At 42.4% G+C, this 18,347-nt stretch overlaps 1 protein-coding gene across 2 annotated transcripts in view; it reads right to left on the bottom strand.

Moving 5' to 3' along the window:
• Positions 1 to 12,269: 12,269 nt before the first annotated feature.
• Positions 12,270 to 18,347, bottom strand: part of LOC311137064 (tetraspanin-9-like) — a gene marked incomplete at its 5' end in the record, with an annotated part of 327,548 nt that continues 321,470 nt past the window's right edge. Inside the window, 2 exons of one of the 2 annotated variants that reach the window (XM_084171388.1) lie at positions 12,270 to 12,832; positions 15,473 to 15,556. In XM_084171388.1, the coding sequence (XP_084027514.1) occupies positions 12,761 to 12,832; positions 15,473 to 15,556 (156 nt within the window). In that variant the 3' untranslated portion in view covers positions 12,270 to 12,760. The remainder of the gene's footprint in view (positions 12,833 to 15,472; positions 15,557 to 18,347) is intronic. The other variant, XM_084171387.1, reaches the window with a different exon arrangement.

Here is an 18,347-nt window from a genome sequence, read left to right as displayed (position 1 = left end):
CAATTTAGCCTCGTTTATACCTGGTGCTAACATGTGTCCTTTGTCCTGATCTTATCTGCATTCTGATTGTGCCCACATTGTAGCCGTTGCATCTACACATGGTAGTAAAATGTGTCTCTTATAAGTCCACTGTGTCCGCATTGGCTGAATCCTAAATCACACCCTTCCCCTCTACCCTCCATTTGCGCGTTCATGTGAGCCTCCGCCATACATATGTATGATATGATACAGGGAGGGAAAAAAGTATTTGATCGCCTGCTGATTTTGTACGGTTGCCCACTGACAAAGACATGATCAGTCTATAATTTTATTGGTAGGTTTATTTGAACAGTGAGAGACAGAATAACAACAAATAAATCCAGAAAAACGCATGTCAAAAATAGTATAATTTGATTTGCATTTTAAATACTTTTTTCCCTCACTGTATGTATGATCAGTGGCGATTTTAGCATGTAAATCTTGCTGGGGCAAACTCCCCCCAATTTGTTTTTATGCATGCCAGCAAAGCCACTACACAACACACCACTAAACAATACATTAATTGCACTATAACGGTTACAAACGGTGTCCACAAACTGTTAGGGCCTACATAAAGCTGTCCCAACAGCAGAGCTTTCTTTTCAGCACCATGGAGTGAATCTTTACCACCGCTACACCTGGCTATCAGCGGAGCCTTGTCTGGCAGCGATTCAGTAAATTCAGCCTCCATTTACTGCCTTTAAAAAAAAACATAGCTGATATGGCTGACTTGCTTAAACAAATGTGGTTTCTACTGACAATTGAGATGTACAAACTATAGCATAAGGGGACGACCAGCGGGTAAGAGGCAATCCGTGTTTTCGATTAATACATTAATGAGCGAGCTAGGATGGAGTCAATATAACTATTTGTTCAGCACTTTTGAAATGTACTGCGACAGAATTCAGAACATGGGCCGTTCTTACAGTATTCTCCCTGTACACCAAGTCAGAACCGTAGGATAAAGAAAGGGGGCATATAAGCAGACAATGAAAGCTCTTACAATATTCGATTATTACATTTCTCTAAAACAGGCTATAGGCTACATGTGCACCACCAAGTCAGAACAGTAGGCTAAGTTATGAGGGGGAAAGGAACCAAATTATTAGGGTGAGGCACATGGGCTACTAACAGCTTACTACACAGCATACACTTAGTATCACTTTCATAGCCACAGTATACATACAGTGAGGGAAAAAAATATTTGATCACCTGCTGATTTTGTACGTTTGCCCACTGACAAAGAAATGATCAGTCTATAATTTTAATGGTAGGTTTATTTGAACAGTGAGAGACAGAATAACAACAAAAAAATCCAGAAAAATGCGTGTCAAAAATGTTATAAATTGATTTGCATTTTAATGAGGGAAATAACTATTTGACCCTCTGCAAAACATTACTTAGTACTTGGTGGCAAAACCCTTGTTGGCAATCACAGAGGTCAGACGTTTCTTGTAGTTGGCCACCAGGTTTGCACACATCTCAGGAGGGATTTTGTTCCACTCCTCTTTGCAGATCTTCTCCAAGTCATTAAGGTTTCGAGGCTGACGTTTGGCAACTCGAACCTTCAGCTCCCTCCACAGATTTTCTATGGGATTAAGGTCTGGAGACTGGCTAGGCCACTCCGGGACCTTAATGTGCTTCTTCTTGAGCCACTCCTTTGTTGCCTTGGCCATGTGTTTTGGGTCATTGTCATGCTGGAATACCCATCCACGACCCATTTTCAATGCCCTGGCTGAGGGAAGGAGGTTCTCACCCAAGATTTGACGGTACATGGCCCCATCCATCGTCCCTTTGATGCGGTGGTTGTCCTGTCCCCTTAGCAGAAAAACACCCCCAAAGCATAATGTTTCCACCTCCATGTTTGACGGTGGGGATGGTGTTCTTGGGGTCATAGGCAGCATTCCTCCTCCTCCAAACATGGCGAGTTGAGTTGATGCCAAAGAGCTCGATTTTGGTCTCATCTGACCACAACACTTTCACCCAGTTCTCCTCTGAATCAATCAGATGTTCATTTGCAAACTTCAGATGGCCCTGTATATGTGCTTTCTTGAGCTGGGGTACCTTTACGTGCGCTGCAGGATTTCAGTCATTCACGGCGTAGTGTGTTACCAATTGTGACTATGGTCCCAGCTGCCTTGAGATCATTGACAAGATCCTCCCGTGTAGTTCTGGGCTGATTCCTCACCGTTCTCATGATCATTGCAACTCCACGAGGTGAGATCTTGCATGGAGCCCCAGGCCGAGGGAGATTGAAAGTTATTTTGTGTTTCTTCCATTTGCGAATAATCGCATCAACTGTTGTCACCTTCTCACCAAGCTGCTTGGCGATGGTCTTGTAGCCCATTCCAGCCTTGTGTAGGTCAACAATCTTGTCCCTGACATCCTTGGAGAGCTCTTTGGTCTTGGCCATGGTGGAGAGTTTGGAATCTGATTGATTGATTGCTTCTGTGGACAGGTGTCTTTTATACAGGTAACAAACTGAGATTAGGAGCACTCCCTTTAAGAGGAGCCAGAAATCTTTCTGATTGAGAGGGGGTCAAATACTTATTTCCCTCATTAAAATGCAAATCAATTTATAACATTTTTGACATGTGTTTTTCTGGATTTTTTGGTTGTTATTCTGTCTCTCACTGTTCAAATAAACCTACCATAAAAATTATAGACTGATAATTTCTTTGTCAGTGGGCAAATGTACAAAATCAGCAGGGGATAAAATACTTTTTTCCCTCACTGTATATATATACAGTGGGGAGAACAAGTATTTGATACACTGCCGATTTTTCAGGTTTTCCTACTTACAAAGCATGTAGAGGTCTGTAATTTTTATCATAGGTACACTTCAACTGTGAGAGACGGAATCTAAAACAAAAATCTAGAAGATCACATTGTATGATTTTTAAGAAATTAATTTGCATTTTATTGCATGACATAAGTATTTGATCACCTACCAGTAAGAATTCCGGCTCTCACAGACCTGTTAGTTTTTCTTTAAGAAGCCCTCCTGTTCTCCACTCATTACCTGTATTAACTGCACCTGTTTGAACTCGTTACCTGTATAAAAGACACCTGTCCACACACTCAATCAAACAGACTCCAACCTCTCCACAATGGCCAAGACCAGAGAGCTGTGTAAGGACATCAGGGATATAATTGTAAACCTGCACAAGGCTGGGATGGGCTACAGGACAATAGGCAAGCAGCTTGGTGAGAAGGCAACAACTGTTGGCGCAATTATTAGAAAATGGAAGAAGTTCAAGATGACGGTCAATCATCCTCAGTCTGGGGCTCCATGCAAGATGTCACCTCGTGGGGCATCAATGATCATGAGGAAGGTGAGGGATCAGCCCAGAACTACACAGCAGGACCTGGTCAATGACCTGAAGAGAGCTGGGACCACAGTCTCAAAGAAAACCATTAGTAACACACTACGCCGTCATGGATTAAAATCCTGCAGCACACGCAAGGTCCCCCTGCTCAAGCCAGCGCATGTCCAGGCCCGTCTGAAGTTTGCCAATGACCATCTGGATGATCCAGAGGAGGAATAGGAGAAGGTCATGGGGTCTGATGAGACAAAAATAGAGCTTTTTGGTCTAAACTCCACTCGCCGTGTTTGGAGGAAGAAGAAGGATGAGTATAACCCCAAAAACACCATCCCATCTGTGAAGCATGGAGGTGGAAACATCATTCTTTGGGGATGCTTTTCTGCAAAGGGGACAGGACAACTGCACCGTATTGAGGGGAGGATGGATGGGGCCATGTATCGCAAGATCTTGGCCAACAACCTCCTTCCCTCAGTAAGAGCATGGGTCGTGGCTGGGTCTTCCAGCATGACAACGACCCGTAACACACAGCCAGGGCAACTAAGGAGTGGCTCCGTAAGAAGCATCTCAAGTTCCTGGAGTGGCCCAGCCAGTCTCCAGACCTGAACCCAATAGAAAATCTTTGGAGGGAGCTGAAAGTCCGTATTGCCCAGCGACAGCCCCGAAACCTGAAGGATCTGGAGAAGGTCTGTATGGAGGAGTGGGCCAAAATCCCTGCTGCAGTGTGTGCAAACCTGGTCAAGACCTACAGGAAACGTATGATCTCTGTAATTGCAAACAAAGGTTTCTGTACCAAATATTAAGTTCTGCTTTTCTGATGTATCAAATACTTATGTCATGCAATAAAATGCAAATTAATTACTTAAAAATCATACAATGTGATTTTCTGGATTTTTGTTTTAGATTCTGTATCTCACAGTTGAAGTGTACCTATGATAAAAATTACAGACCTCTACATGCTTTGTAAGTAGGAAAACCTGCAATCGGCAGTGTATCAAATACTTGTTCTCCCCACTGTATATATGTTTTTTTATCCTTTTTTTCTGGTTAAGAAATCAAGTACAGTATGTTGGAAAATCAAACAGAAAATCCCCATTCACCACTAATCACTTTATTTCAGTTCATATTACTAATACAAAATGGTCTGTACAAAGGCTAAAATAGTTATTTTTTTGCATAGAAGGAACAGCGAGGTTAAAGAAAGCCAGAATGGAATGGCACAGTAAACTCCACTCAGTACAACAGAGGAAGGAGAGAAGGAGAACAGAAAGGCTAAGGCCTAGATTCAATCCGTAGCGCTAAAGATCCGTGCTCTACCGCAGTTGAAATGTTAAGGTAATTTCCTATTGTGCCGACATATGCTGCGTTTACAGTGAATTTGGTCTCTGCAAACGTGGGAATATTGCCTTTAAATTGTAATTGCGCTGTAGCGTGAATCTTCAATGCTACGGATTGAATCTAGCCCTAACTCGGGGTAAAGCTCAGTAGAAAAATACTCTTGTGCGCACATCAAACAGTAAAAATACTCGATAAAATGGCCTATGTTATAGGACACTCATCATCTGTAGAAACCAACTCAAAGAAAATCATAGATATAGTGAGATACAGTATATAGAGATATATGTATATATGTATGGCTCAGACTCTTATTATACTGCTCAATTTATACACTTTCCCCCCCATTCCCTCCTTCCCCAAAACACGTGTAAATATTGAACTATAAATTGTGCCTTCCTATATTATACTTATGCTAAAAAATGTATTCTATTCTACTGTAATTTACTTTATGTTCGTATTCTTATCTTGTATTATTTCTTATTGTTCTTACATTGTCGAGAAGGAACCTGCAAGTAAGCATTTCGTTGGACGATGTATACCATGCCTATCCTGTACATATGACTAATACAACTTAAAACTTGACACCTGTCATTTGAGTTTCTATTATGATTAGTTCATCACACTGTCTGCAGTAGCTACCCCTTCGGTTTCGTTATCTTTAAAAGAGCACATATTTTAAGGGAAGATGCTGTTCACTTTTTTCTTTGATGTAGCCTAACCTCTGACAGCTCACTCACTGGTTCACTCCTTCAGTATACCAAAATAGTATAAATTATTCAGATTCAAACCCTACTTTAAATACTGTATAGTTAACAGTGCCAAGAAAAAAGGAACAATACAACGTCAGTCTTCAAACATGAAAGGCAAATGAGTGTACAGATTATAGTGGGATTTTGCGACACACTTTCCTTTATTTAAAAAATATGAGGATTTAAAGAGTGAAATGTAGTGCACCACCTAATATAGATATTCAGAATTATTTTACATGTAGCAAAAAAATCCACAGGACAAGGCTGACAGGTAGCAGATAATACTGCGGTTTGCCATGACACTACATCAAACACACCATTCAAGAGCTTACATTTCAGAACAGCTCAGATAGTCAGCTTTAGTGGTGGGGGATTAGGGATGAGATTATAAAAATATGTCAAAGGTGGTAGAAATGAGCTGCTTCCATAGCAGACAAAACCCCAATAACCATTATTCCCTTTCCGTCTCTACTCTGTGGCAGTGTTTCCATGTGAAGAGAGGAAATAAATACTTAATGCTCATTCCAAACCCATGAATATAATGTATCCTATTTCTCCCTACAAGCTGCAATACTGTAAATTAAAATATCAATATAGTACTAACCCCAAAAAACACATTTACATTTAATTTACAATGCTCCTGAATTAAAAAGTACAAAGTCAAACAATCTATCAAACAAATTAAAGATGAATAACATTAATTAATGGGTAGGAAATTAGTTAACGCCCATACAGCTGAGAAAATGACTTCCAAAAATATACAGTCAGAGAGAGCGTGGGTGTTAGTTGGTAACATCCGCTGTCATTAGAATTTCATTCAATATCAGAAGATGCCAGTGGGCATTAGGTTTATGGGTTCCTTCCTATTGCAGAGGTGCAACAAGAACAGTTTATCAGTTGTGAAATTAGAATATTTACTCCCAGGACTAGCGTAAGAGTTATGCAGTAAGAGGAATTATGTTGCTCAATCAGTGTCGTCTGAGATTTAACACACTCTATATGGCAGAGTTGGGCAGGCATTTACAAAAACGGTACAGGCATGGTTAAAAAGACATACCGCAGATAATAGAATAGCACATCCTAACGTACACAAGGGGCTGGATTCAAATGTAAAGGTAATTTCTGATTGTGCCGACATATGCAGCGTTTACCGTGAATGCAGTCTCCGCGAATGCGGGAATATTGACTTTACATTTAAATCGAGCTATAGCTCGGATTTTCCGCGATACTTCTACGATGCGGATTGGATCTAGCTCTATGTATAGAGAAACAAAACAGCAAGCATGCCGTACGTATTTTTCTCCTACTCTGACTGCCTGTTCCTCCCTCAAAATGGGACTTCAATAAATGGCTGAGGCGAAGTTAAGACAGGAAGGTGGTTTAGTTGCACCTTGAACAGGAACGTAACGTTATTCCTTGTTATCTTCAATTCACCCGTCTAACTATCCATCTATACTAATGTTCTCCGGATGACTGACAGTGAGCTTCAGACACAAAACAAAGCCATGTCGAACATAGTAAAAGAGCAGATCATATAAAACGAGACAAAAACAGCCAATGTACAAAAAAAATACCATCATAAAACACTTGTGTTAAAGTGATAGGCCTTCTTCTCCTCTATGAACATGAACAACAACTTTGTTTGATAAAACACTGAAAAAACAATTGACAATGGGAGAATGCGAGAACAGAAAAATGTAAATGGTTGAAAACCGACATTTCAGAGAGGGCAGTGACAGTTACATGAATGACAACAGAAAAGTCTGACATATGAACTGTGTGAAGCTGGTTTGTCTTCAGGATTTTATAATATACAGTACCAGTCAAAAGTTTGGACACACCTACTCAATCAAGGGTTTTTCTTTATTTTTTAAAATATTTTTTTACATTGTAGAATAATAGTGATGACATCAAAACTATTTAAAAAAACCACATATATAATCATGTAGTAACCCAAAAACTGTTAAACAAATCAAAATATATTTTATATTTGAGATTCTTCAAATAGCCACCCTTTGCCTCGATGACAGCTTTGCACACTCTTGGCATTCTCTCAACCAGCTTCACCTGGAATGCTTTTCAAACAGTCTTGAAGGGGTTTCCACATATGCTGAGCACTTGTTGGCTGCTTTTCCTTCACTCTGCTGTCCGACTCATCCCAAACCATCTCAATTGGGTTGAGGTCGGGGGATTGTGGAGGCCAGGTCATCTGATGCAGCATTCCATCACTCTCCTTCTTCTAGCCCTTACACAGCCTGGAGGTGTGTTGGGTCATTGTCCTGTTGAAAAACAAATGATAGTCCCACTAAGCCCAAACCAGATGGGAGGGCGTATCGCTGCAGAATGCTGTGGTAGCCATGCTGGTTAAGTGTGCCTTGAATTCTAAATAAATCACAGTGTCACTTAGCAAAGCACCCCCACACCATAACACTTCCTCCTCCATGCTTTATGGTGGAAACTACACATGCAGAGATCATCCGTTCACCCACACCGCGTCTCACATAGACACGGCTGTTGGAACCAATGTCCATTGCTTGTGTTTCTTGGCGCAAGCATGTCTCTTCTTCTTATTGGTGTCCTTTAGTAGTGGTTTCTTTGCAGCAATTCGACCATGAAGGCCTGATTCACACAGTCCCCTCTGAACAGTTGATGTTGAGATGTGTCTGTTACTTGAACTCTGTGAAGCATTTATTTGTGGGCTGCAATTTCTGAGGCTGGTAACTGGAATGAACTTATCCTCTGCAGCAGAGTTAACTCTGGGTCTTCCTTTCCTGTGGCGGTCCTCATGAGAGCCAGTTTCATCATAGCGCTTGATGGTTTTTGCGACTGCACTTGAAGAAACTTTCAAAGTTCTTGAAATGTTCCGGATTGATTGACCTTCATCTTTTAAAGTAATGATGGACTGTCGTTTCTCTTTGCTTATTTGAGCTGTTCTTGCCATAATATGGACTTGGTCTTTTACCAAATAGGGCTATCTTCTGTATACCCCCCCTACCTTGTCACAACACAACTGATTGGCTCAAACTCATTAAGAAGGAAAGAAAGACCACAAATTAACTTTTAACAAGGCACACCTGTTAATTGAAATGCATTCCAGGTGACTACCTCATGAAGCTGGTTGAGAGAATGCCAAGAGTGTGCAAAGCTGTCATCAAGGCAAAGGGTGGCTATAGTATGAAAAATGCATGCACTCACTAACTGTAAGTCGCTGGATAAGTGGATAAGAGCGTCTGCTAAATGACTAAAATGTAAATGTATTTGAAGAATCTCAAAGATAAAATATTTGTTGATTCGTTTAACACTTTTTTGGTTACTACATTATTCCATATGTGTTATTTCATAGTTTTGATGTCTTCACTTTTATTCTACAATGTAACAAATTGTCAAAATAAAGAAAAAACATTGAATGAGTAGGTGTGTCCAAACTTTTGACTGGTAGTGTATATCTTTCTTCATGCTGAAGTGGCTATTCTGCATTTAATTCAACATCAAACCATTCCACCCCAAATCACTTCACACAATGTGGCAATGTCCGACTTTCACAATACTATAATGATCACAGATCTGATCAGTTGAGATTAATGTGCACTTTAGTCTAGGATTCTAGGATTATCAGATGCAGTATTACTTCTGGGAGCAAGCATAGTGGCAAATAAAGCTCCCCTCACCACCACCCAATCTTACACAAGGGAGAGGGTACAAGGATGTAGGTACAGTGGATACACATAGGTCTACAGCAAACCTGTTCTTACATGACCGATAACAACTGTCACATCTCTACAAATGTCAACCCTGGCATGTACCTCGCAGCATTTGCTGGAGCGATAAATTGTGCCAAATGTTTGTGGAAGCATCCAGGCAGAGAGGATGTGAAGCGCTCATGCCTGTGCTTTACGTCAGCAGCTGTCATGTTTTCCCCGTGGATGTAAAACATGGAGTATGATGGGTCATCCGGTGAATCAGAGACAGAAATGTCAACAACAACTATCTCAGCCTGTGACGCAGCAATGCACAAACCCAGATCTGCTGCAATCTACCACTATGTAGAGTATTGTACATCCCAATGTATTCAAATTAAGATATCCCAATCAGCCTTAATGAATGACCTTAGATGATCCTGAAGATTATCCTTAATGCAGACAGAGAGTGTGAAAGCTAGGCTACAGTGTCTCTGAGCTAGCTGTGTTTGGTAACATTTCCTTTACCTCATACCTCATCTTCTACCTTCACACGACATACGCATGTAGCAGCAATGCACAGTTCTTACACTTCTTATTCCAAGCAGAATGCTAGCCTCTAACCCTCCTGCAATTGTAGGATGAGATTTTAAAACTGAGACACTTCTGGTCCCGATTATCTAACTTCTAATCAAAAAGTACAGTAAACATCCAGTCAGTTCAGCCAACTTCTTCTCCTTCATGTTAACAATGAGTCAATTCATTGATTACTACAAGCAGACGGTTGGCATGATGACATGTTAAAGGAAAACGGGGCCATGTTCATTAGGGCATGCAACAGAAAATGTTTTGCAACAAAAATTACAGTTTCTTATTGGGTAAGTCCAGGTAGTCCTAAACTGTTTCAGTCCGTTTTGTTCCATTTAGTGCCTAATGAACATGACCCTGTTGGTAAAGCCCTCCAAAGCAGTTTAAAGTGTAGTTATCCACGTACCCTGAAACCCTACCCTTGTTCTTGTATTAAACAGGACTCCTGCTGTTGAACCGCACATAGGCCTACATTGTAGCGCTAGTAAAACTACTTGTCTTACAGGGCGCGTTGCCATTTCCAAACCACAGCCTCACCTTTTGATCAGACTCCCTCCCTTCCACCCACTCTGTGACTGACTGACGCATGGGAGGCGCTTTGAAAACTACAGCAGCAGTATCCAGACTACAGGTGTAGATACATCATCACTTAGTCTAGCTGGAATGTAAGTGGAAATGTGTACTGTGAAGAGCTTGTCTCACCCTCCTGCCGTTCTGACATGTAGAAAGTAAGAGAGAGAGCGAAGGGAAACTAAAAAGAGTTCAGGCATGCCAGAGGAGAACCACTGCAGAGAAACTCTTCCTCCTACTTCTCCGTTCAGACGATCAATGGTGTAGTAGACGTCTGGAGACAGCCATCCTCTTGACTCATGCTGCCTCCACCACAGTAACAGCTCCATCTGTCTGATCTAACACTGCACTCACTAGTCTCAGCCTTCAGAGAGAGAGAGAGAGATAGAGCTGCACCGAGGGCTCTATTCAATCTGTATCGCTGAAGTTCAGCATTACAGCGTGATTGAAATTCAAGGCAATGTTCCCGCATTAGCGGAGACTGCATTTACGGTAAATGCTGCATATGTTGTCTCAATCGGAAAATAACTTTTATATTTATATTGCGCAATCTGTAACGCTTCAGTGATACAGATTGAATAGAGCCCCGAATCTCACTACATGCCAGTCCTCACGGGCCCGTATTAAACACATTCATTTTGTACCACTCTATTTATTTTTATGTGAGAATGGAAGTACTAGTAGTTATAGACTATGAGGAAGGGTGGGTGGGAGTTGAAGAAAGTACAAATATTGGTATGTTTCTTTATGTGTTGTGTGGAGAGATGGTAGTCTAGGAGGTGATTCGGTTCAAATGACTTTATTCCAGGGCTCTCCAACCCTGTTCCTGGAGTGCTACCATCCTGTAGGTTTTCACTCCAACCTTAATCTAGCGCACATAATTCTAATATTTAGCTGGTTGATAAACTGAATCAGATTAGTTACAACTGGGGTTGAAGTGAAAACCTACAGGAGGGTAACTGTCCAGAAACAAGGTTGGAGAGCCCTGTACTCTAACTTGATTCCAAGAAGTGTAATTCTTCCCATCACAGGAAAAACCCTCTGAATCCAGAGCACCGCCCACTCAGGGCTCAGGGCTCATGGCATTATAACCTTGACCTATGACCCATCCCAACCCCTGACCATCCACAGCAAGGATGGGCAACTCCAGTCCCCGGGGGCTTGGTTGGTGGCACACGTTTTCCCCAGCCACTGCTAACACACCTGACTCCAATAAGCAACTAATCATGGGTTGTGTTCTACCTGCTCAGACGTTATGCGCATCAACCAATGGTTGCGTGCCACGTCATTGACTGTGTCATCGACTGACAGATTGCTATACCATATAATGTGGTTAGCTGATACGTAAAATACCTATCCAGGCGTTGTAAGATCTGGCATGCGTCAGCAATGCCTGGGCAGAGGAACGCGCCCATAGTCTTCAGTTTAGATTAATGCAATTAATCTAATCAGTTGTGTTAGCTATAGGGCTGGGAGAAAAGTGTGACACCAATCACGCCTCCGAGGACTGGAGTTGCCCATCCCTGATCCACAGAAACTCATCACATCTCATCACAGGCGGCCGGTGGCACCGTAATTGGGGAGGATAGGCTCATAGTAATGCCTGGAACGGATTAAATAGCATGGCATCAAACACATCAAACACATAGTTTCCATTCGTTTGATACCATTCCATTCACTCCATTCCATCCATTATTATGAGCCGTCCTCCCCTCAGCAGCCTTCTGTGCATCTCATCCATTCCACACCTCTGACAACAGATAACACTTAGCACAGGGCTCTCCAACCCTGTTTCTGGAGAGTTACCCTACTGTAGGTTTTCATTCCAACCCCAGTTGTAACTAAGCTGATTCAACTTATCAACCAGCTAATTATTAGAATCAGGTGCACTAGATTAAGGTTGGAGTGACAACCTACAGGATGGTAGCTCTCCAGGAACAGGCTTGGAGAGCCTTGACTTAGCATATCAAACACTCCATTCCATAGGAGCATAAAGGACACATTTAGCAGAAGAAGAATCATACTGTATTGGAAAAGGGTTCCGCAGAGTAGAAAACTAGCATACTATGTCGGAGCCTTTCATCATTTACAAGGGAAAGAGGAAGTTAACATGAACACGACAAAATCCATGAAAACCGATTTCTTCGCCTTGCAGGGGGGATGTGAGCATTAGTAAAGCTTCCCGCAAAACTGTTAGTCCAAGCGCCCAAAACATTTAAATGTATTTCTAAACAGGAGAGAGACTACATAAGGGTTCCTTGCCAAAAGTGTATTTGTCCTTTTATCTTCCAGTCCCATTTCTCTTTGGCAAATGAATGGTGGCGTGGACAGAGAAGAGGAGAAGGGTGACACAGCTGCAGTCTGTACAGGGTTTCTGGAAAGAGTGGGGAGGGGGAGGCTTTGCGATATAGGACGTATGGGGGGGGGGGGGTAATCCAGAGTCTATCCCATCAGGCAGTACATGGGGCTCCTTTCCCTGTGTGCTGTCTGTCCAATGCTAAGCGTCATACTTCTTCCCCGTTCTGTGGATTTGGTGGAACAGAGTCATGGAGAACGCCATTCCCAGGAGCTGCAGAGAAGGAGAGGGAGAACAGTGAATTTTGTCTTTCAAGTCTATACATTTTTTAAAAAATAATTATTGTTTCAAAGTCAGAGGACACAGTCAATGGTACAGTGCAGCCAGCTCTGAGCGATGTGTCCAAACTCTTGTGTTGTGTACTCTGTTACACTAGGTGAAATACATTCACTGTGAGTGCTTCTGGGCTTGTGTGGAGTTTATGACACTGAAGAAAAATCCTCCAGCAGAGTTTGAAAACAACCCACATTTTCCTATTTCCAAACCAGGGAGAGAGATTGGCTATCTCCTCTCTCTCTTTTAGGCCGTCTTCAAACATCAAATACAACGAGCTGCTTCTGTATCTCACTGATGAAATACCGTGAACTAAATGAGCACATTATGTCAATGAGGTAAATTATGATGCACAAAAAAAATAGTATATTCTTTGAAGTTTCCATTAAGAAATAGCCTGTGATACATAGGACTACTTTCACATCAAAGTTGGGAGGCTGATCCTAAAGCCATTATCTGAAGCAGTCAGGACTGGAGTGAGTAGAAGTCTTTATTACAGAACATAACTGGGTTCAAATACTATTTAAAATCTTTAAAAAACAACGTCAGCCTGCCCAGAGTGCCATATGGGCGGGGTTTGCGGTTTTTAGACTATTCTATTGGTTCCATTGTGCCAGGCAAGCTCATTCAAGCCCAGGTAAATTATTAGAAATTATTTCAAGTAGTATTTGAACCCAGATCAGTTACAGATGCAGACAGTAAGTGTAGCCGGAAGTTAGCTAGCTAGCTACCGTAGGAAGCATTTTATTACTGTGATTAGCATTAGCCTCTGTAAAGCTGCTGCTGACTTTCCCTTTCGTTCCAGACAAACTTGGGTCCATATGCTTAGGGATACCTTCTTAAACTCCTGCCAGTCTCACCTAATATCTAACACAGTGTGGTGAAAAAAACTAACACAGACTGTGATCACAGTTATTATACCAGGCTCTTGAGCAATGCCAAGCACACATTACAGATCAAACTCCAACCCCTACCCGGTCACACACAGACACACACCCTGTACAGTATGTTTGCATTAGGGATGCACCTGTAGGGCAGAGGCTTTGGATTAACTCATGCAGACTCTCCCCAGCTTGCTCCAGCTTACTCTACAGAGCAAAGTAGAGGTTTGAAGCAAAGTCTATCTATGGTTCTAGGTTCCATATTTTGTTATTGAACAGATAGGACAGTAGTGTGAAGACAGAAAAGATGGGAGGAGTTTGAGTCAAAGGACAGTGGGCTGGATTCAAACCCACGCCCGCACTGGCATACACGTGTGCCGAGACTAACCGCTGGTCCACACAGGGTCTCGCGAGTGGTGCAGCGGTCTAAGGCATGCGTTCTTAACTGACTTGCCTAGTTAAATAAATAAAAATAATGTACAGTATTAACCATCTCTCTGCAGACTGCACTTTAATGAGTCTAATTTCTACTACAATCTCAGTAATGGGCTGGGGAATGTTAGGTGGTGGGGTCAGGTCAAAGGAAAAGTAAATGATGTATATTGTCCTTCATTCTCTCATTCTCTCTCTCCCTCCCTCTCAAACACCCTATGCAACAATCAGGTGTGTTTGGGATTTGATCATGTGTGTGTGCAGACCAGCCCTGTGGTACAGTCTAAAATCATGGTGACGATTCTACTTCTATACGTTAACGAGATTGGGCTCTCCTGCCTCTGACACAGAGCAGAGAGGCAGCTGGAGTTAGACAGGTAGGCGAGGCAGACAGGTACGTTAGGGTAGTCAGAGAGACAGACCACAAGAAAAGATAGTCAGACAGGTACTTTAGGGTAGACAGAGAGTCAGACAGAAAGGACAGACAGGAGGAACATAGTGATGCAGCAGGCTGAGAGCTCTTTATCAGGTCTCATATCACTTCCTGGTGTCTGGCTCCAGCTCCAGCGTTGGGCACAGAGCCAGGGTGCTTTGATTTCCTCAGACAGGACCAGGGAGCACCAGACACCATCTTCAATATTTCAGTATGGCAGAATGTGTAGGTGCTACTACGCCCACTGAGCATGGACCTTATTAGGTCCAAAAGACTTCTCAACAGCTTCTACCCCCAAGCCATAAGACTCCTGAACAGCTAATCATGGCTACCCGGACTATTTGCACTGCCCCCCCACCCCATCCTTTTTACGCTGCTGCTACTCTGTTAATTATTTATGCATAGTCACTTTAACTCTACCCACATGTACATATTACCTCAACTACCTCAACTAGCCGGTGCCCCCGCACATTGACTCTGCAACGGTACCCCCCTGTATATATAGCCTCCCTACTGTCACTTTATTTTACTTCTGCTCTTTTTTCTCTCAACACTTTTTTTGTTGTTGTTTTATTTTAACTTTTTTTGTTAAAAATAAATGCACTGTTGGTTAAGGGCTGTAAGTAAGCATTTCACTGTAATGTCTGCACCTGTTGTATTCGGCGCATGTGACCAATACAATTTGATTTGATTTATTACTGTCATGTCTCTCACATGGAGAGGGAGAGGGAGTGTGTGGCTGTGGAGTTACAAACACACAAGCACACAGGTGCATGCACGCACTCACACACACACACACACACACACACGCTCCATAGAGAGATTGCTGCTTACCTGCACTACCAAGATGCACATGCCAATGGTTCCCATGAGATGCTTATTGTCATCGAGCCACTCCTCCACCTTCTCATAGCAGCCCTAGGGGACAGAGGGACAACAATAGAAGTGTGAGCAGACATTAGCACTTGACAGAGAGAGAGAGATATAGAACAAATATAGAATAGGGGGTGATGGAGGAAATATGGAAGAATAGTAAGAGTCACTTGATGGAGATAAATAATGGTCTGTCAAAACAGTAAATGAAAAGCACTTTAAAACGATCAATTTTGAATATGGCAAGACATTTAATATTTCAGACGCACAAGGGTGTTGGGGAGAGAAACAGACACAGTAAAATCACTGAAGTGGCCCTCCTGTAGCTATCATCTCTGGTTCATGCATACTGTTAGATGTTATCATTCACAAGTTCATTCACAGGTCACTACTACTTGAAAAAGTTTGGCATGGGCCCTCAAATCATCAAAACGTTCTACAGCTGTACCATTGAGAGCATATTGACTGGCTGCATCACTGCCTGGTATGGCAATAGCACCACCATCGATCACATGGCGCTACAGAGGGTGGTGCGGAAAGCCCAGTACATCACTGGGGCCGAGCTCCCTGGCATTCAGGACATGTAAACTCAGCAAACTCAGGACCCTGTCTTTCAAAGATAATTAGTAAAAATCCAAATAACTTTACAGATCTTCATTGTAAAGGGTCTAAACACTGTTTCCCATGCTTGTTCAATGAACCATAAACAATTAATGAACATGCATCTATGGAACGGTCGTTAAGACACTAACAGCTTACAGACGGTAGGCAATTAAGGTCACAGTTATGAAAACTTAGGACACTAAAGAGGCCTTTCTACTGACTCTGAAAAACACCAAAAGAAAGATGCCCAGGGTCCCTGCTCATCTGCGTGAACGTGCCTTAGGCATGCTGCAGGCCGGCATGAGGACTGCAGATGTGGCCAGGGCAATAAATTGCAATGTCCGTACTGTGAGACGCCTATGACAGCGCTACAGGGAGACAGGACAGACAGCTGATCATCCTCGCAATGGCAGACCACGTGTAACAACACCTGCACAGGATCGGTACATCCGAACATCACACCTGCGGGACAGGTGTCATCCAAAATGCTGCTATAGAAAAAAAAATATATATTGTCCTCCCTTATCTTAAAAGGAACTGATCGCCACTGCTCTACACACACACACACACCCACTCACATACAAGCTGCTGCTACTCTGTATATAGTATGCTTACTTACATATTGTGAAATCATATTTCTTCTTATTTCTTATGTGCTTTTTCTAGTATTACATTGTTATTGATTATTGCATTGTTGGGTATAGAGCTTGCAAGAAAGGCATTTCACTGTACAGTCGTGGTCAGAAGTTTTGAGAATAACACAAGTATTGGTCTTCACAAAGTTTGCTGCTTCAGTGTTTTTAGATATTTTTGTCAGATGTTACTATGGTATACTGAAGTATAATTACAAGCATTCCATAAGTGTCAAAGGCTTTTATTGACAATTACATTAAGTTTATGTAAAGAGTAAATATTTGCAGTGTTGACCCTTCTTTTTCAAGACCTCTGCAATCTGCCCTGGCATGCTGTCAATTAACTTCTGGGCCACATCCTGACTGATGGCAGCCCATTCTTGCATAATCAATGCTTGGAGATTGTCAGAATTTGTGGGTTTTTGTTTGTCCACCCGCCTCTTGAGGATTGACCACAAGTTCTCAATGGGATTAAGGTCTGGGGAGTTTCCTGGCCATCGACCCAAAATGTAGATGTTTTTTTTTTCCCCAAGCCACTTAGTTATCACTTTTGCCTTATGGCAAGGTGCTCCATCATGCTGGAAAAGGCATTGTTCGTCACCAAACTGTTCTTGGATGGTTGGGAGAAGTTTCTCTCGGAGGATGTGTTGGTACCATTCTTTATTCATGGCTGTGTTCTTAGGCAAAATTGTGAGTGAGCCCACACATGAATGGTCTCAGGATGCTTTACTGTTGGCATGACACAGGACTGATGGTAGCGCTCACCTTGTCTTCTCCGGACAAGCTTTTTTCCGGATGCCACAAAGAATATCAGTCTGTCCCTGATGTTTTTCCTGGAGAGAAGTGGCTTCCTCACTGCCCTTCTTGACACCAGGCCATCCTCCAAAAGTCTTCGCCTCACTGTGCGTGCAGATGCACTCACATCTGCCTGCTGCCATTCCTGAGCAAGCTCTGCACTGGTGGTGCGCCGATCCCGCAGCTGAATCAACTTTAGGAGACGGTCCTGGCGCTTGCTGGACCTTCTTGGGCGCCCTGAAGCCTTCTTCACAACAATTGAACCTCTCTCCTTGAAGTTCTTGATGATCCGATAAATGGTTGATTTAGGTGCAATCTTACTAGTAGCAATATCCTTGCCTGTGAAGCCCTTTTTGTGCAAAGCAATGATGACGGCACGTGTTTCCTTGCAGGTAACCATGGTTAACAGAGGAAGAACAATGATTTCAAGCACCACCCTCCTTTTAAAGCTTCCAGTCTGTTATTCTAACCCAATCAGCATGACAGAGTGATCTCCAGCCTTGTCCTCGTCAATACTCTCACCTGTGTTAACGAGAGAATCGCTGGTCCTTTTGTGGCAGGGTTGAAATGCAGTGGAAATGTTTTTGTGGGATTAAGTTCATTTTTATGGAAAAGAGGGACTTGCAATGAATTGCAATTTATCTGATCACTCTTCATAACATTATGGAGTATATGCAAATTGCCATCATAAAAACTGAAGCAGCAGACTTTGTGAAAATTAATATTTGTGTCATTCTCAAAACTTTTGACCACAACTGTACTTGTGCATGTGACATTAAAACTTCAAACTACTATCACCATGTGGT

This window comes from Coregonus lavaretus (assembly GCF_964263955.1).
Source record: "Coregonus lavaretus genome assembly, chromosome: 11".
Taxonomy (NCBI): Eukaryota; Metazoa; Chordata; class Actinopteri; order Salmoniformes; family Salmonidae; genus Coregonus; species Coregonus lavaretus.
The sequence above is the reverse complement of the archived record's forward strand: the minus strand, read 5'-3'. Positions and strand labels throughout refer to the sequence as shown.